At 41.3% G+C, this 20,845-nt stretch overlaps 1 protein-coding gene across 6 annotated transcripts in view; it reads left to right on the forward strand.

Moving 5' to 3' along the window:
* The window catches only part of LOC109632016 (intermembrane lipid transfer protein VPS13B), a 313,199-nt gene that overhangs the window by 233,201 nt on the left and 59,153 nt on the right, over window positions 1–20,845 (forward strand). For 4 of the 6 annotated variants that reach the window (XM_069537175.1, XM_069537173.1, XM_069537176.1 and 1 more), the window contains exons 38-41: window positions 2,135–2,530; window positions 13,003–13,205; window positions 14,455–14,671; window positions 16,528–16,712. In XM_069537175.1, the coding sequence (XP_069393276.1) occupies window positions 2,135–2,530; window positions 13,003–13,205; window positions 14,455–14,671; window positions 16,528–16,712 (1,001 nt within the window). Of the gene's footprint in view, window positions 1–2,134; window positions 2,531–3,037; window positions 3,233–13,002; window positions 13,206–14,454; window positions 14,672–16,527; window positions 16,713–20,845 lie in introns of those variants that run through there. The other 2 variants (XM_069537177.1, XM_069537178.1) reach the window with 2 other exon arrangements.

The raw sequence follows: 20,845 nt of genomic DNA on the forward strand, positions 1-20,845 counted from the left end.
TGATGAATTGTTAGATATTGCTTGAGTGTTGAAATAGTTTTGGATTAAAAGTTGAAATGGATTAATCCAAGGTGCTTTTCTGAGAGGTTAGCACTGTCACTCCAGAACTGGGGTCTGCGGTGCAGGATGGGTTTTTTTCAGGGTGATGGCAGAAATAGATTTTGGAAAGAGGAACAATTGATAATCAGGACCAGGTCTCCCTCTGCGGAGAGCCAGGCAAAGCCCAGGCCCCATCACTGGCCCTGAGTGGGTGATCGGAGACAGCTTTGTGTGATTACAGATCAGGGAGGGGCTGTTGAGTTTGGGGGATGGAGTAATAGTAAAAAATAGAAAGGACAGAGGAAGAGAGAGGAAGCAGAAAGACGGGTTACATGAAACAGAGAGGGGAGAGGATGAAAGAACATTGGAGGCGAGCAGAGGAACCTGGATGAACAGCTGCGTACACGGTATTTATTCAACCACTGGAACATTTCCTGGTGATAAGTCAAGTGGAAATGATAAGCTACATTGCACAGTGAAATCCACCTTTCCATCTTTCTTCCAATTCCCCTCGCCAGCCATCCTTCTATTTGACCAAGGGCCTTATTTCTACTGGATCAAATAAAAAGAAAATAAAACATTGAGGGCAGAAAGTGTGTGTGCGTGAATTTGTGGTCCAGGAATTACTCATGTTGTGGGGACCTAAATCTGTTAACACATTTATGTGGACTAAAAGTAAGTCCCCATAACGCAAATCCTTAAATTTGAATGTGTAGACGGTTTAGTTAAGGTTAGGTTAAGGTTCAAGTTAATTTTAGGGTTTGAGTTAGGATTAGACAAGAAGTAACCATGGTCAAGGTTAAAGTAGGTCTCCAGGAAATGAATGTAAGTCAATGTAATGTCCTCCGAACTCATGGAGACACGACTGCTTGTGTGCGGGCCTCTCTTGGCAGCTCTCCTGGTCATGTCATCTGCTGCTCATACCTGGGAAGGAGACAGACAGGAGGCTTAAAACCCCCGAAAAGCCTCTAAACACTGGCTCCTTGATGAGACCATGAAAAACAGCTGCTGTTGTTTTCGGCTGCTTCCTTCTCCCATCATCATGACCAAGTGGAAAAATGGGATAATGGAAGTGGTGTAAAACGGCATTGAGTTAAGTCATGTGTCTCTGTAAATTCCAGTCAAGTGTTTGAAGGCTGTACTGCATCAGAGAGTGAGGAAGAGGTAGAACAGGGGATGCTGACGACTCTTGGATTTATGTGTCTGGAATGTCATGTTAAGATATCTTAGTGAGACAGCCAGTAATTGTGTGTTTGCATAAAAGAAGAAGGAAGAGATTGAGACTGGACAAAGTTGGTATCTTACAGGTTCAGGTTAGAAAAGCAGAGTAGACTTCACAGTTTGAATTACGAGACATTGCCATGCAGCCATGGTAATGTCTCGTAGGTTAGGTGGCAAAGGATCTTGCGCTGGTGCACTGATGAATCATGGCTTCAGGAAAGACCCCCGCCAACAGTGAATTTATTAACTTTTCACCTGAGTTTAACATAGTTAAAGGAGTCTCACTTAACAGTCACTAGATTGCTGAACAGAGAAAATATCTAAGATATTTATTTCCCATTCACAAACACAGAGAAAAGAAATGTGTATGTTTTATTCTGTGTACCTCGGTCATGAGGTAGCTTGGGTTTTTTTCCCTCCAACACTAAAGGCGTTAGTTACATGTTTTTGTAGTTTGTGTCTTTCTGCCCCATGTTCTTTGTTATTCAGTACTTCATACACACAGGATCAGCACTTTTGTGACTTTAGAGCTGGATCAGAAACTGCCCATATAAAATTGAAAAAAAAATCAGTGATCATTTTTGATTTTGTCTCTTCTCTTCACCCTTTCACCTCCCATCTTTTTTAAATGTATTTGTGGAGTGGTCGTCCTCCAACCAGAAGGTCTTCCCCATCTGCATGCTGGAGTGTCCTCGGGCAAGATGCTGAAACACGACTTTCCCCTCATAGAACAAAAAAAGGGCTGCTAGTAGATGCACTGTGTGAATGAGTGAATGGCAAACTGCACTGTAAAGCACTTTGAGTTGTCATCAAGACTAGAAAAGCTCTATGTAAATACAAACCATTTACCATTCCTTTCTTTCTCTCTCCAAAGCTGAGCTGAACGTAGAGCTATCAAGGCCACTGAAAATCAACCCTACCCTGGCTAAGCTGGAGCAGGCCAAAGCCTACCTGAAGAAAGTCCTGCCAAACCATGTGTGGGATACCTCCAGTCATCAACTGTCTGCTTCCTCCACACCTCATTCCTCTCCCACGAGGATGCTACCCAGGCCCATTCTCTCCCGTTCAGACCCTCACCATCAGGCCTCAGCTCTGGGTAAAACCAGCAACCTCAGGAGCCTGGCTTTGACCTTCCATAAGGTCTCTATCCACACTGCCCAGATTGTAATTGTCATGGAGACGGAGTCTCATCCAAAGAAGCCCAGCGTGACTGTGTCAGTGTCAGCCATGACAGGAAGTCTGAACATGAAGTCAGGGCCTCGGATAGAAGGTGAGTAAACGACAAACATCTTTCATGTGCAAAAGATAAAAAATTACATTGTGCTTATGTGGATTACAGGTGCAAAACCATAAAACTGTATGTGCAGCAATTTTCTGAGTTGAATTATAATCAACACCAAAGCAAGCATGAAACATAATAAATACTTTTTTATAGTTCTTCAAATCCTTTCTCCAGTCAATGCTCATTGAATTGTTAATTATTAGTTATAGATTATACCAGCCAATAAAAAAAAAATGTTTTGCTGTCTGACCTCTCATTAGTCATTAGTTCAAGCTAACTCATACCTAACTGTTAGTTGCATAGCCTCTGATGATTGCTAAAACATTTCATTTGTTCTTTTCACCAACTCCCTACTCGTGCGTCAGAGCTCAGTAAATGACCCATGTTGTATCACTTCAAAGTAACAAGGATCTGGACTCCCTTACTTTTTCTAATGTGAAAAGCAAAAAACATCAAACCAGTGATGTAATTCATCGTATTCTGCTTTACTTCAAGATATTGCCACTTGTTTCAGGGAAATTCTTGAAACAGGTGGAGCTGCATTGGAAACAACTGCGATGACTTCACCCTATTTGGCAGATTTTATCATATTTTAAAGAAACCACATAGACTCTGTAGTACACAACACCAAATGTGCACACTTTCTTTTGTGGTGTGTCGTTTTGTCTCGTACCCTAGCTCACCATGTGTGCCAACAGGAACTAGGCCAGGCCCTTTGAAAGTAAAGTACAGTTATACAAAGCTCCAAATATCCAATAAAATTGTAGTGAAGAACAAATTGTTCTGTTTCTTTTCATTATGTTATGCAACCAAACAAATATTTGATGTGGATAAACTCTAAAGTGCTGTACCCAGTTCATCCAACTCTTACATTTGTTACATATCTATGATTAAAATGTGTGTTGTAACATGTTCCCTCAGGAATGTGTTTAATCAAATAGCAGGTTGTAGCCTGAGCATATGGATCTACTGTACATGGTCGTAGTTTTTGAATGTTTATTGATCAGTATCTCATTGTGCAGGACTTAGTCATACTTTCCACTTACCACGCTTGTTTGTTGAAGAAGAGACTTCTCAGCCTTTTTGGATAATTTGACATTGTCCTTCACTCATACTGTGAAAGTTTGTGACTAAATAACAGCATTATTTGCAGTATTGCTGTTTTTAAGCAAAGTATTCATCTGCCAAGACTAAGGTTTGCCAGTAAACTGTAAAGTGAGATGTTTGTGTTAGTCTTGGATCATGCGTTGCTGTGAGACTGTGTGTTTATTTGATTGCGTGGATTTGGTGTGTATTAGGTTTAGATATTTTCATGCACTAATGTTTGAGTGTGAGTGAGATGTTTGTTTTCATGTTAGGACCAAACCCTGCCTTCATCAACACTGACTCTAATCCGGGAGGCATCACAGTGTTTCCATCATGACAATCAGATATGCTAATAGTAACATAAATTAAAAAGGTTCCAATGTCTCTGCGCCACTGGGTGTGAGTCAGCGTGCTGTAACAGATGATCAGGGATTTTTGGTTTGTTTTTCAGATTTTGTTATTCTTTGGCACATCCTCAAAATTGGACATTTGATAGAAACACAAGGATAAAAGAGAGCCAGGGGCTGATGTGCTGCATTCAGTACATGACAAGGAATCAGTTGACTCCTAATTTAGCAGGTAGATGTTTTCTTTACCTCAGTGCTGCTGAGCAACACATTCCGTGTGTTGGGGGTGCGAAGGGACAAGGACAGAGTTGGAACTGGGCTCTCTAAGCACTAGCATCTGTTTAGCAGATGTTGTCATATAGGGTTACTTCAGATAAAATGATTGTCAAAAATGTTAATTAAAACCTCAAACAATTTGCACTGTTTACGCAAATCTGCATAACTGCACGGTGATACATACTCAGCCCTCCTGCCCTGCCCTGCTTTTCACTAGCTTTTCAGCTTTTATCCATATTTCACAGTTTTGAAACTGTGTGTGCAATGCAATGGAAAAAGAAATGAAAGCAAGTCCCCTTCCACTCACTTTCCATTAGAATTCACTCTACTATTCATAGTGAGAGCTTTTCCTTCACATACACTTTACATCAGACTTGTTCATCTGTGGTGGTTCTTTGATGCATTAGTGTGCAGTGACTTGCCTTTTAACCGATATTATTTTCTCCACCTTTCCAGCTCCTCGAAAAAGGCAAATAACAATGGTGGAATCAAGACCACTACATCATTTCTCCTCAGTTTAGCTCTGAACTCGTCATTATGGCTCAGAAAACATAAGACTGTGTATGTATGTTCTGAGAAAGACATTATAATAACCTCATAAAACTAATATTGTCATCATGTCCAGTAAAAGCTTCATTCAGCTCCTCTTATATCATATTTGAGTCCATATATCTCATAGATCATTATAGACCCTGATATTTTAACACTTGGCGCATGGTCAAACTTAATGTGGAATAACACCTGTATATGTGTCCAGCAGAGAGCTTCAAAGTTTACCTAGAGGATCTTTTTTGTAAAGGAAAAAGGTATTGAAAGTAAATGTCTTAAGTTATCCTGCTGAATAACATGTTTGTCTCACCCAGTTGTTTTTTCCCTCTTGATAACTTAAGCAGTCTTATAGATCTCTGTCACAAGACACGTGGTTATTTTCCCAGAGGGCTTCTTCACATAGTGTTTCCAGATTTGTTGACTTCGCAAGGAGACAAACTGTCTCAAATTACGCAGACTGATGACTGGTGACAATAGATGTATCTGCTGACTCTTAGCCGTAGTTGCACCACCTCCATCACTCACCACAGGGCGGCCTCTCCAGCTCGCTCCATACCTCAGAAACGGATACCTCGGAATTCTAGGATGATAAAGGGTAGGATTCCCATTCTGTAAGTTTGAGCATTTGAGCTGCCACAATAAGTCAGCGTGAATGGCCCCCCTGGGAGAAGCTGTACATGAGAGATGTAAGACAGGAGAATGTAGTATTACTGCTGCAACAGTATGTACCACTACTGTTGCTGCTTTTGTTGCACTGCTGCTTCTCAGTGGCAGACTGAGATTGATAGACCACATCCTGAGCAGACCTCAGGATGATGCCAGTTTGTAAGAGGAAGCAGGAGAAGGAAGGGAAAATAGTTACGAAAGAGGGGAAGCAGGGAGGCAATGGAGATGCAGAAGAAGAGGGAGGGATGAAATTAAGGGGATGTACAGATAAAAATGTGGAGAGAAACACAGAAAAAGCCTAAGAAAGATAATACATTTATGAGTTGAAAAAGGACAGATAAGGGAAGCGGTTGATTGGAAAAAGGCAGAGAGGCCGAGAAATGAAGGAGAAATGGGCAGAGGGGGAAAACAGAAGACTGGCAGATTACTCTGTGTGAGCACTAACAGGGGTCTCTTCAGTAGATGTCTTTGCACTCACCCCGCCCCACCCTGTCTTCATTAACGTACATTCATAGCTGCAGTGGGGTGAAGACTCTGTCATCCCACCACCCCCACTCCTCATCCGTGGAACATCTGGGGCTCTGTACCTGGTCATGGCAGCTCCCCTCTGCCAGGGGACAAGATGGAGAGAGAGGGGATTAGGTTGACAGTGAGGTGTGTTACCAGATCCTGTGTTAATGAAAAGCAAGTGGAAGCCCCACATTCCTCCCTCCGTCCACAGCTCACCCCTCCCCAAGGTAGGGGGGCATTTATAGTTCAATGAAAGAAAGGTTGGGAGGTGGGCAAGAGAGAGAGAACAGATGTCTTAAGGTCCATGAAACAAGACCCTCCCTAATCTCTCAGCTCTCCGTCAGACTGCCCATAGAGTGCCCCCGATTTCCTATGAGCATGTCCCTGCGCGCACACACACACACCAGTAACTCTGTTACTAATGTGCACTTTTTCATATGCATACAATAACACACACTCACACACACACACACACACACACACACACACACACACACACACCTAAAGCTTTCCCCTCGGTCCTTTGCCTCTGTGGAACCCTTGCTTTTTCATGGTGATTTACTCCAGCACACTTGCAAAGGAAAACATATGTTCTTTGAATGAAGTGAAAACTACCTACTATTTATTTATGTCTCCTCTTTTTTTCCAAGTTTTATTTTGTTTCCCTGGCCCTGGTCATGTCGGTTTGTTTACTCTGCTGAAAGAAAGCCACTCTTTTCCATTTATCATATTTTCTTCTGTTCTGATAGTCGGGGAGAAACAGAGCTGTGTGAAGCCAAACTTAAAAAAAATGTATCTTTGGAAATGCACCCTGCTGTGATTTGGCAACTAAACCCATCTAATAAATTGTTTTCACTGTATTAATAGTAGAAATAGAGAAGACATGACACAGACTCATCCTGGTGGGGACATTTAAGCTGAAGAAGTTTGAAAGAATAATTTATTAGGGCTGTCGCTAATGATTATTTTGATCAGTAATCAATCAGACAAATATGACCTTGATTTACCATTACATAGTTGCTTAGTTGGTCAAAAGTGATTCAAAATAGTTGCTCCCAACGCGACACAAAAACTGAGGAATACCTACATTTCTTTCAGTATATCTTCATGAAGGGTACATTTATTTCAGGATGTGGACTGCATTGATGTTCGTACTTAATACACTGGCAGCTGATGGAATGCATGCTCTCTCTAGTTTCTCAAAAAAATATACTGCAGCTTATGTGGGAATGACCATAAAACTTACCTACACAGAGTAAGGCACTGTAGACCACAAGCACAAAACTTGACTACACAAGTAAACTCAGGACTGAGATTAATTGTCCTACTGCAGAACAAAACAATGTGAAAGCAGAATCAGAGGTTGTTTAAGGTCACATGGTCTCCTCACACTGAAACTTCTCCTCAGCAACATTAATCTTTATTTCTTCTTTTACTGACCATTAGATTTCCAGGCTAATGTAACGCATAATATTAGGTCAGACACGCTGTTTCTTTTTCTTTCCCTGTTGGGCACTGCATGCCCTACGTGTAACATATGACACACACACACCACTGTGCCAAGCTGCCGATATTTCATGTGAAAATAACCAAAACCAAACCAAGCCTGAAGATGTATGAGACGAGATGGCCCAAACCAAATACCTAAAACCCGATGATTTGTCAGGAACCATCAAGCCTAAGTCAAGAAAAAGAACGACATAAACCGAACGTTCAAATTGTAAGATTAAGCTCTGTCTATTATTGACATTAATGTTCTCCTATAAACAAATGATATGTAGTGTTGAATATTGAAAAATGAACACATATCTACCATATGTAATTTGCTTACGCATTGCAGCTGTCATTGAACACATATGTAACTCATCAACACTCATCAGTTACTGTATTTGTAACAGCTTGGATGACACACATCTCCCCGCACTGTGCCATTTTGGCTGACAGCGTCCCCTGCTCCGAAACCAGTTTCCTCTAGTGTCCTATAGTGGTCTTGTGGTGAGTGAATAGTGTATTTCTGTGGTGAGTGACAGTATATTACTTCTATTACTCTTACCATCCCAAACAGTCTTTGGGGGCCTCTGCTAGTTAGGTAATGACTCCTTTAGGTTTCGTCTAATTGATACCAGTTTGTCCCGGGGTATAAATCAACCAGGCAGTGGTCAGATAACGGCTGCCAGGGAGAAACCGACACGGTAAATCAGTCTTAGATCCTATCTAATCTTACCCGAGTGTTTGCCAGAGATGTATTTCACTTCAGGAAGATTTCCATCCACCCTTTTTCCACCACCCACTTTGTTCCTCGGGTGTCATAGGTTGTACATTAGCCTGCAATGGGTGTGCTTTTGTGCACCGTTTATTTGGACGGCATGAGATATGCAGGTGGAAGTCAGTAATTGCGATCTGCTTTTAATCAAAGTATGTTCTGAATTAAGTTTCTCATTATTGTAACTGAATTCCCTGATTCTATCTCAAGTCACCCACAGAAGGAGCAAGCTCCTGCTATATTAGTGTGTGTTGAGCTTTTATCTCATTGAACTTGTAGTCTATGTCATGGACATCACAGAAAACAGTTTATGTACAAAATTTACATATCATGAGCAAAACAAGTTGTCTATGGTTGACCTCTTCTATCTTGATTTTCGGTTCAAACATGTCTGCCTAAGTGTGCAGTGAACAGCAGCAGCAGAAAACAAGCAGATATCTGTGTTAAGCAGAGTCAGAACTGCAGGCGTGTGGCTGTACCAAGACATTTTAAAGCCATAATTGGATTTTTTTTTCATGGAAAAAACTTCTTTTGAGTAACAGACATGAGTTTTTAGGGATTTAATTAATGCCAGAAGAACTATCTCAATCTCACACACTTTATCTTCTCTCACGCTATCTCCCACTTGTTTTCTTTTCCTGGAGCATTTACTTTTCCCATATTTTCTGGTTGGTGATTTTTTACAAATCACCTCTAGATATACTATTTACTTTATATTATACTATATGGTACTATAAAGAGTGTTGTTACTTTGCACCTCAGTGAAACATCAGAACAACACTGAAAAGTGAAATTAAAAGCTCTTTGTCATTCCCCTCAGAAGTGGTGATAAATATGTGGATTTTCTTATACAAGCAGACTATTCTTAAGCAAAATAATTAGGGTATTTAGTATTGTTATCAGTCATTTGGCCTATTTTTGTGAAGTCTGGTATCAATGTGTGCACCACACTGAACATGGACCAGGGAAAGAAAACAATTGATTTGTTGGAAGTGATAAGTAAGAAAACAATTGGTTTGTTGGAAGTGATAAATAAGAAAACAATTGCCAAGCACAGTCAAAGTAGGCTATAAGATCATCTCCAAGCAGTTTGATGTTCCCGTGACAACAGTTGCTGATACTATCGAGAAGTTAAAGGTCCACTGGGCCATAGCCAACCTTGTTGGACGTGGTCTCAAGAGGAAAATTGATTCCAGATTTAACAGGATACTTTGAAAGGTGGAAAAAGAACAGAGGAAGGAAGAAATACTTCAAAACAGATAGATGACCTCCAAGGTAAATGTACAGCAGTGACCAGTTTCTCCATATGTCACCCATTGAATAAGGACCCCACTTCTTAAACAGAAATGACCAGAGGCCAACTGGAGTTTGCCAGATTGCATGTGGGGGAAGCCACAATATTTCTGGGAGAATGTCCTTTGGACAGATTAAATCAAATGGGAGCTTTTTAGTAACTGCTGTGACTGTTCACAGAAGGAAAACTTAGGCTTTCAATGAAAAGAACACCATCCACTGGGAAACATGGAGAAGTTCTGACTCAGCCTCAGATCATGGCTCCTCCAACAGGAGGATGATCTAAAAGTTGCATCTAAAAGAAAAAAACATTGGACCATTTAGTCCTGATCTTGATCCTATCTATCAATGAAAAGTTAAGAGTTGCAAATGGGAAAGGCACCCATCAAAGCTGAGGGAATAGAAGCAACTTACTCGACACACTCTTGGCCATGTATTTATGTACATATACCGCCTGCCCCATCTTCCAATACTTTTCCAGTTCAGCTTTTTCCTTAACATTCCTTCCTCTCCTTCCTGCTAATAGAGGTACTTCACAGCTCAGTGGTGTAATATCTCTGAGCTGTCTGCAGATATATCTCTGGAGACAACCTTTCATAGCTGTAATATGGTAATTCGTGGCAAAAGCAGAGAAGGAGAGAGGATTGAGAAATGTGCCTGTGACTATTATTCAGCCTGGATGGAAGAATGGAGTTAGGGATGAAGAAAGAAAGGGATTCCCCTTGTTAAAACCACTCCCAATTTGGGTGATTTTTGGGAGTGCTAGCTGCTGTTGCTGGCTGTATTACCAGGATGCTGTGGTCAACTGGGATTTAAATGCAATAATGCAATGTGTATGTATGCAGGCATTTGGACGCACTTTTCTGTATGTACTGTACTTACACTTGCATCTGCAATCTAAATGAGCCTGTGTCTCCCTTCACACATGTTTGAATTAGAGATTCTCCCTTTAACAGGCCAGTTTGGGTGTTCCCCCGGGCTGTCAAATAAATCTTGGCCATTAAAAATAAACCCAATGTCCACAGTGCAGTAAGTAATTTGTAATTGCTCTCCCTGCACTGCAACACCAGAGAATGAGAAGCAGGTAAACTGTCAACTTGTACCAATAATGTCTTTCCTGGGAGATATGAGTCGTACCAACATACTATTTCCCCTAAAATAATTTATATCCCCCCCCTCCCCATATAGTGTATTTGTCTTTTGTAGAAGGAGTTAGTTTGCCAAGCTTGAAAAAAGTCCTTTACACTTATCTTACTCATATAGAGCTCTCTGTCTCTCATACCTTCTGGTTCTGTCTCTCCCCACCTCTATGTCTATGTATCTGTCTCCTCATTTGTTACATCTTCCCTTCGTATGACTTTCCATCACTCCCTCAAGCCTCGTAGTCTTTTCTCAAAAGACTGATGTACACAGTTCTCGATCTAAAAGAAATCACAAAGCAGTAGTAAAATAAAAACATGTTCTCTTGTATGTAGAGAAAAAGTCTGTCACAAAGATTTGCCATTCATTTACTAATATCACATAATGTGCCCTCTGGGTGTTTATATTCAATTTTACACATAGTTTTTTTTTTTTTTAAACTGTGAGCATATGTTTTATATTTGTCTATAATGTGTGCTACTGTTCAATTATTGAAAATAAAATCCCAAATTATAGGAACCATAACACCAAAACTTATAGTGAGGGGTTGAAATGTGGGCGCAGCTGCTTTGTTTTACTTTTTCAGACTTGAGTGAGAATTTTTAAAAAGGCATGTTTTAAGAGCCTCTTCTCAGGGCACTATTAGTCATTCAGGGTTGAGGTTTCCAAATGGGCTGCTGCTGCTGTAGCTGTAGATTTAACTGACCAGATCAACCCTCCCATGTCAACGACTGGTGGAAGAGGTTTCAGTCCAGTGATTTTTGGGACCACAAGGACAAGTTCAGAACAGCCTGTGATGACAGTGGCACATCACTATTTTAATGGAAAGGACAGAAAATGTTTTAAACTTTCCTTACTAAATTGTTTTTTTCTGCTACTCTTGGTTCTTTCAGGATGAGTGGGTGTTTGGCTCCACTGTCTGGATTGCATCAGGGATTTCTCACTGTCATTATTCTAGCTAAAGCTTTCAGTTTAGCAAAATCACAGAAGCTCTGACTTGAATCTCGTCAGATTCAGACCTGCTCAAGCAGACACACTGGATGTATGTTGACTTATGTTGTCCATTGTTAGACTCATGGCTCCAGCTCCCCCCAAGCCCCTCACAGAATGAGCAGGATGGATCAATGGATTGTTAAACTTAAATTCAAATTTAAAAGAGGAAAATGATGCTCTGTGTATACTTCAACAAATGAAATAGTTAATGTAAATTGTTTCAACTTAACAAATTGTAGTTGTGCTAGTATGAAGGAGTCATTGGTTTCACTAGCATCTCTGTATTGAACAGACTTAAATTCATCCATTTCTTGCCTAGGACGCTATCAGCACAGTTCACTCATTTTGATTATGCATGATCTGGGATTGTTTAACGACACAAAAGACGACCATCGTGTTCTGTTTTTCACATCCTCGCCTGTTTGTCAGGAAAGGCGTCAATTCTCCTCAGCAGTAGAAATGTTTTCTGGACCCACCAATAAATCTACAGCTCAAGACACTGCCACCTTTTCTGTTTGACCAGTCAGTCATTGGACCCAGTTGAATGTTCTTCTATGTTCTCTAATAAACAGACAATTTTGATATATATACATTTTTTAACAGACTTAGACATGGACAGTTACAGGTGCAGCAGGTGCTAAGCTCTGTCGCAGCAACAAACATCATAGAATCACTTCCTGTTTGCCAATTTTTCTTCAAAGTTAAAGCACAATGTTTTGTTAATGTAATGCTTTATAATGAGGGGAATTACAGAGCTTTTAATTTTGAAATGTTGTGAACTAAGGTTTGATGATTGTCGAGCAACGCTAAAGAGACCTCAGTTTAGTGAATCATGCAAAGTTGTATCTAAACCATACAGCAAAGCAAATATATTTTCATTTCATGAAAACATAGGGTTGTTTTCTCTGCAGCATAGACTGTATATAAAAAAAAAAAACTGCACAGAAAATAAAACAATAAAAAAGTAACAGTATATTGTTAAACAGTTTGAAGAGAGCTGACAAGGAATATTTCTGAAGTAGAATCTGGAGCATTACCACAGGAAACCTAAACAGGCAAGTGTAAAATGGGCACTTTTTTATGTATATTTATATATATATAAATTGAGGTATTAGTATTTCAGTTTTGATCTTAAGCATTTCTGTATACTCTCTTTCTTCAGTTTCCAAGGTATCGTCATGAAGCAGGGACCACCGTTACTTTATCCACAAATTATTTGGTACATAGGTTATCACTAACAATTTATTTTTTTAACTTATCAGTTACCTCGTGTTTCCCTCTGTAGTTTTACTCTGTGCTCTGTTAGTCATTCATTTCTACTACTTCTGTCTTCCTAGATGCAGTTCAGTCTTCCTCTGTGCTGCTGAAGCTGCAGGATTTGTCGGTGAGAACAGGGCTAAAGGACCGACACCATCTCCTGCTGGGGCCTTTCTCCTGCAGCACCTCCCTGGAGGCTCGGTGGTGTCGGCACAGCGGCAGCCCTGGACCTGAGCCCGGGCCCCCTAAACTGCTGCTGGACCTGAAGGGCAGCCTCCTGCAGGTTTGGCCATTAAATCAATTCAGCATATAATTTATCAACCCACACGGCTACAGTTTTAGAGGCCAGGGTCAGATCAGCACCTCTGTACCTGGTTAGAATTGAATGTCTTGTTCAAGGACACTCACCCTGAGTGAGCGAGGCCCTGTTTAAAAGAACAGCCTCCTACATGAAGCAATGCTAATGCCCACTCAAATGTCCCCTCAGCTGTGAGTGCTTCTGGTTTCCAAATTAATCCTTACAGTGTAGCTGACACCCACAGACACAGGTCATCACACTCTTAACACTCTTTATGAAATTTGCTGAAGCCTCTTCAGTTCTGCCATGGCTTCTGTCCTCTTTGCAGCTGAAGTGATGACAGTAGGAATTGCATGCTGTAATTCCACTGTAGTCTCGAGTCACATCTGCTGGTTAAGGAATGGAATATTATAAGGCTATTTTGGGGGGTGTGGTGGGGATATATCTTATGTGTGCCTTTTTCCTGTGAAGTTACATAATGTCCACTCTGGAAATGTGACTAACTGAACGCATTATTACTAATGTATTATTCCACATTACTTCTTCATGGGTAACCCCCTTCCCTATTTTGAATGTTTCCCTTAATGTTTTTATTGCATGCCTATTAACCGAAACATCACTCGCGACTCAACACTTAATACGTAATCATACATTTCCCTTTGCAAATATTGGCATTTTAATCAAGCGCTGTACAAAACCACTGGAATTCCCTCCGATTCCTTCTTCTCATGCTTTCTTTCCAAAACCTTGAAAAAAAATCCCCGAATTTTCCTGTTTTTAGAGTTTAGTCATAACCCACCCTTGTGAGCTAGTGAGTGGCAGGCAAGCAGGCAGGCAGCTCCATGTGTGAAGAGTTTTTGACTCAGATATTCCTCATCCTCAGTCCAAACCCCAGACAGACCCGCTTTGATGGCGCATGGGAAGGGGAATGCCACGGGTAAGTAAGAAGGATGTAAGGTTATGTTAGGTAATATTAGTAAGGATGTGAAGGGTTGATCTTGAGGGTAACCCTGACCACTTCTCTTCTTGTTTTAAAAGAGAACATTTATTTATGCATCAGCTATGAGTCTGTGTCAGTCAAGCTTTTTGCTGTTTTTCTTTACTTCCCATACATTGCTCTCTTTTTCAATTCCTGTCTTTACTGCCCTGTTTTCCTGTTTCTCCCGTTACCCATCCCACACTTTTAACTTGTTGTTGCATCCCATCCATCTTACCCTCCTTTGTTCTGTCTCAGGTCTTTTGGGGACAAGAGCATCTGAATTGCCTGAATCTTGTGGAGGAGCACCTCCGGGCATACCTTCACCTTTGGAAAGAGGATTCAGCCGATTACTGCTCCAAGGGCAAGCCCTGCCACACACAGCCGCCTCCTTCCCCTGGCTCTCCCTCTCCCCGGACAGAGCACAGCTCAGATGACTTGCGTACAGGGCTTTTTCACTACATCCAGGAGTCAGGTGAATGTTTATATAGTGCATGTTGATCTCATGCAGAGGAGACATGTGTCTCAGACTGTATTGTTGCCAGGTTCATATCTAAGTAGAGCATTGCTACTATTACTTTGAATCCTGTTTGAATTGATGCACTTGTTGAACTTTTAATTTCACAGAAGAGCTTCTATTTTCAGCAGTAGTCCAAGCTCCCAACGAGCGATTGCTTGTTATGCTTGTTTTATCATATCAGTAATTACAAAAAGACAAAATTACTTTGTAAAGACATTTGTCTCAGTAAAATTATACTAGGACATATTCCCGGTTGTTTCATGACAAGGTTTACAGAATGGATGGAAGAGTGGTGAGCACTGGTCCCTGAATCCTCACAAACTCAAAAGAGCCTTTGTGACAAAGTGAGATGTCACTCAAGATACACACAGACTTAAATGAGAGTGAGATCAAAGTCATCTGTGGAAAGAAGTTTCATCAGACACGTCTGCCTGGTTCCACTCTGAGCAGCGTGCTGTTTATTCCCCGTCTTTGTGCTCTGTGTCTGCTGTCCCCTGCGTGCACACACGCAGACACACGCAGGAACATTGTACACAGAGGATCAAACTTCTCCTTGGCTGTAGACCAGCCGTCCACTCAGTCAGCTGTGGTTGAGTCTTTGTTTGTTGCACCGTTCCAGTGGGCTTTGATGCATTTACTATGCTGACTGAAGCAGGAGAATGTACAGTAGTGAGCTAGAACGTAGGGGACAATCTGTCTGCAACATGTTGTCAGCAGTCAGTGAGAACAGGCCCCTGAGCACAGAGAACAGTGAGTGACCCCTCAGAGTCCTGACACAGGGATAGATAGTCAGAGGAGTGGATGAAAGCTGGATGGAAAGAAGGGTGGACGGACTCTCTCTGTCTTTCACTTTCTCCAGTTTTAAGCAAACGCAAATGAAAACAAATCGTCAAGAAAGTAGGCAGCTGTCTGCTACACATAAAGGGTAAAATCAGCCACAGACAGATTCTGCTGCCCCTAGAAATGTGTTTTCTACAAAGAGTGTCTCAGAGCTTGTATCCTCAGGGGCCAAACATAGCAGCAGTTCTCTGCTTGACTGTTTTTTTCAAATAAACATTTTTCCAAAGGACTTGAATCACAAACAGCAGCCCGGACTTTAGTCAAACACCACTCAGAAGTTTAGATCCAGTGTTATCCAGCTGTTGCAGGTGCAAGGCATGGTTCAATCAATGGTTATTTAGTCAATAGCAAAAATGTTTACTTGGCAACTTTGTATATATACAGCTTCTTACGCATATAAACATTCTGAGAGCGTGGAAACATCCACAGTGCTCTTTCAGGAGATACTGTTTTAGGGGGGTTGGATTCCTTAATCGAAATGACCATAAAGCATCACCGCTCCAAAGATGTATGCAAGTCAAATATAGTTCCTTTGCAACAAAAGGTGAATTTCATAATACGAAAATAATGCTTCAGATTTATGTTATCTTTTTTCCACATGCATCTGAAAATATTCCAGGAGGCCAGTAAAGCCTCTATACAGGCTCTTTGTGATGGAATTCTGTAGGGAAATGTGTTTTATACTACTAGATGTAAGCAAAATATGAACTCCATCCAGTTCACCCTCTGCTTTTCAGTGGCACTTTCTTTTATCTGTTCCACTCTTATCGTGCTTTATCTATTCCTCCTCTTTCCTTTAATTCATCTTGCTTCATCCCCATGTCGTTTTCATATTTTCCATGTCTATATTTCTGATAAGCTTTCAGCTTTCTATTTTTCTACCATCCAATAAAGCACAGTAGAAACCCAGTTTATAGATTATTGACAGATTAAAGTGAAAGTATTCTGACATTATTGATAATTCCTTGCAGCGTCCCATAGATTACCAGGACCCCATGAGGTGATGTTCTACAGTGAAACAGAGGACAGCCCGGGGGTGATGCTGTGGAGATACCCTGAGCCCCGTGTCCTCACATTCGTCAGGATAACTCCTGTACCTTTCAACACCACAGAGGACCCTGAGATCAGCACAGCTGACCTGGGGGATGCCCTGCAGGTATGAATGGACCCACATGCTGTATCTCCTGATTACGACAAAAAACTTTCAGTTTCTGGGCGGCTGTGGCTGAGAAGGTCGACAGCTCAATATCCAGTCTTCCCATCTGCACGCCCAAGTGTCCTTGGACAAGATGCTGCTAATAGATGCACTGTATGAATATGTGTGTGAATGGGTGAATAGCAAAATGTACTGTAAAGCACTTTGAGTGGTCATCAAGACTAGAAAAGCTCTATATAAATACAAACCATTTACCATTTATATTACCAACCCTTACCAGAGCTAGAAGTAAAGCATCTTGTATCAGGATGTACTGTATCCTGCTGCCTTCTGCTCTCAAGGACTCGGTGAAATAGGCGTAAAAAAAAGATAATCCACGTGTAACATCACCTGCAATGAAAGAGAAATAAACTGTCTTGGAACTGGGCTATGTTCCATTATGATTCCCATGACATGAGTCATGAGAACTCCCATACACTATGTGTTATTGAATGACAGAGACCCCTGCTGTTCCTCCAAGCATGTAATACATGATCAGACAGCTGTGGAAGTCATTTTGCATGCTCTGGTGTGAATAGCCAGGTGTCTCCAGCCCCAGATGAGGTTATATTTTGGCAGGCTGTAGCAGCTACTGAGTCTTCAGGGCCTCACTGGGGGAGAGGACATCCCAGTTTTCCTCCTATCACTCATCCACTGCCTTTCTTTCCAGCTCTTTATCCTCGAAGGAAAGCCGGTTCCCAAAATCAAGTTCATCCTCCTCGATATTCTTGTTTTTTTTCCATGGAGCTAAATTGTGTATTAGTTACATTTAGTCATATATTATTTAAATGCCCATTGTTGATTTGGTTTTAAGTTTAATTCAATGTACAGTGAGTTGAGAATGAAGATGAGAAGCAACTGATAATTTATTAGCTACTGGGTTGGTAAAATGTCAAAAAATGCAAATGTAACACTGATGTAATACATGTAATAGATGTAAATTTAATATGACACTGTAGCAATAACTAGTAGATATATATTCATAATTGATAGAACAGTTTTAAAATAAAGAAGAAATAAAATAGAAATAAGTATAAAATATTGACTATAAAAAGTATATCCCAACTCATTCCTAATTAAGTACAGTATTTATCAGAACTTAATGTTATTATTCTGAAATGAATGGCCATGGCAAGGGTTATTACATTCTCTGCCCATTTCTAAGGACTTTTAATTACATTTTTAACCCTTAGGGCCAGCTCCCCTTTCTCGCTTTTCCTTCTGCTTCTTTCCTCCATCTGCAGCAGACGTTTCTCATCTTTCTTTATCCTCCCTTTATCTCTCAGATTCTTTCCTGGACTCCCACAATCATTTCACTGACAGAACAGATGTTTTCTTCAGTCTGTTTATGTGTGCCGACCCAGGAGAGGGAAGATATTGGACAGTTATGCAGATGTCTGACTTCCCAGCAAGGCCCCACAGCTGTAAAGTCTGTAATGAGCAAATCGCCAAAGCGTCGAGCTGATTGGCTGCATATTGAGTTACATCAGAGAACAGATAGAACTGATGTGTGTGGTTGAGGGAGGGCTAGAGGAGGAGGCAGTGATAGACAGAGTTGAGATAGAGGGAGAGGTTCTATAATGGGAGGAGATTGACAGGAAGGAAGAGTTGAACAAAGATTGAGTGAGGGGATGGTAATTTGTGTGTGTGTGTGTGCGTGCATGCGCCTGTGCGTGCGTGTTTGCGTGCTGCTCCAAACAGATGCCTACAGACATGTTCTTATCTGCATGAGAGTATATTACACAGCAGGAGATGTGGAAGCAGTGGTTGATGAACATGTGGTTTCCACATCTTCCATTCCACTCCTCCTGTCATCCGGTATGGTCCTTTCTCCTCTGACAAGTCTGTTAAGAGGAATCAGGTGATGGGACTTCTACGAGGGAAAGTGGTGAAAAGAGGAAAGCTAAGAGAATTGTCCAAACTGTTCTGCAACATTAGTTAGCATCTAGAGGAGAGAAGAGAAATGCACCATGCACTCACAGTAACCACCGTACAAGCCACGTGTGAGTACAGCAGCAGTGAGCCTCCTAATTCTACTGCTTGTGTTTCTGTGACATCCATATAAACATTCTGTCCACACACGGCAGCAGATACGTCTTCAATAGGACACTTGGACAGTTATAGCAATGGACATGTTTCACAAAGGTACCGTTGATAAAATTAATGAAAAACATCACTAAAAGTGTATATGTTAACTGGTTTGAATCCATTGTTGAAAGCTTATCTTAAGCATTTAGTCAACACTGCTAAAAACAGGATCATGTATCATGGACTTCTTGAAAGAAGTGACTGTAAAGTAATTATGAGACATTGGATCCATGTACACAGTCCTATACTTACCTCATTTTTTTGTCCAAACACTCTCATAGCATTAAGCCAGCTGTGTGTGAGGCATGGGTTGGATTTGTGGGGGTTATTTTAACCGGACCTCTTGGTCATCAGCCAAAGTCATTGTGATCCCAGATTTAATTGATTTCAGCCTCTGAGACAATGATTATGATTTCCTTCCAAAACTTCAAAAGTCTCAGTTAATTCTTTTTTTCTTATTTCTCCCAAGAAGTCAGTCCAACTACAGAGAACGGAAATGCAGTCATAAAAGTAAAAAAACGAGTAATGGCTCAGTTTCTGTTCCAAAGCAATGTCATTTACTTTACATCAAGACTGTGTATAGAGAGAGAGAGAGAGAGAGAACCAGAGAGAGAGCGGGAAACAGAAAGAAGGCAGACATAATTTCTCAGGCCTCTAAAATTACCATGTGGCCAATGCAGAGATGGAGGCTGATAGATTTTGAGAAACGGAAACTTAGAGGCATAGGGGAAGAAAAAAATTAGGAAGAAAGAGAGTATTAGTATTGAGCCGTCCTGTCGCTTATAATGTTTTTCCAATTTAAGGCTGTTAACCAGCAGGTGGAGGGAGAAAAACAAGATGAACACTATAAACGTGGGTCTTCTCCACATTTTCTCCTTTCCCTCATTCTGTTACTCCTCCTCTCCCTCCTTTTGTCCTTTTGTTACTCGCCCCCTCCTCCTTTCCTTTGCTCCCTCTCTTCAGCGGAGTGCACTGACTAGATGAAGAGGGTGGGGGGAGGTTGCCCGTCCCCAGAGCATATCATATTAACATTTTATAAAATCAAGATTTCCTGTATTTAAATAGTTGTGGTTTCCCGACTGGTTCCAGCATCTCAGAGGGGGAATTCAAACATCCTTCCATTACTCTAAGTCAAATTGCTGCCTGCATTATTTTTACATACAGTAGAATGGGAGCGTCAGAGTGATGGGAGGGTGGCTGAGAAGTGACAGATTCCTGACAAAGCACCCGCAGGTTCCCACCTGTAGAGGGCCCAAGTGATGAAGGGATAGAAGGAGAGAGGAAGGTGACTCATTCTCACCTTCTTACCGCAGTGTGGTCCAGTTCTCTGAATCATAAGCAGGTGTCCTAACTGCTCTTTTTTCCGTCCCTCTCATTTGTCTTCCCCTCCTTCTGCCTCTCTGTGGGGTTCTGAAGTCTGGGAGTAAACACAGGGACTGTGATTCAGTCTGACCCAGGCACAGGGGGATCAGGAGGAGGAGATGCAGAGTTTCAAAGTAGAGAACAACAACTTGAGTTCAGCCTCAGAATGTAGTCTCACACATTCTGTTCTTATGCATGTTCACATTTTCCTTGCACCCACGCAGGCTTTTCTCAATATACAAATGTTTAAATGTCATCATCCACTTTCTTTTTGAAGCTGTTGCCCAAAATGTACTGACTTTTTCAGACAAACATTGCACCATCTGGTCCCCTGCTGTTGCTTTTGTGCATGGCACTGCGGAATAGCCTTTCATGTCCCAGCAGGGCTCTGTGCTGCCATCATGGCCCTGCTAGCCTGCGACCGATATTCTAAGAGCTGGCCTGAGATGAACCTGCAATCTTCAGCCGCAAACATCTCTAAGGCTGTTGTTTCTGCCATTATTGTTATTAAACGCAGGTCTACCATCAGCTTTCTCTGGAATTTGTAGGAATATACCGCTTTTTGTTCCAAGTTAGAGTTGGAACAAAAAGAAAAAAAATTTGGATGAGAATCATTGGGGTATTTCACTTGAGTGCGACACACT

Source organism: Paralichthys olivaceus, chromosome 13, assembly GCF_024713975.1.
Source record: "Paralichthys olivaceus isolate ysfri-2021 chromosome 13, ASM2471397v2, whole genome shotgun sequence".
Classification (NCBI taxonomy): Eukaryota; Metazoa; Chordata; class Actinopteri; order Pleuronectiformes; family Paralichthyidae; genus Paralichthys; species Paralichthys olivaceus.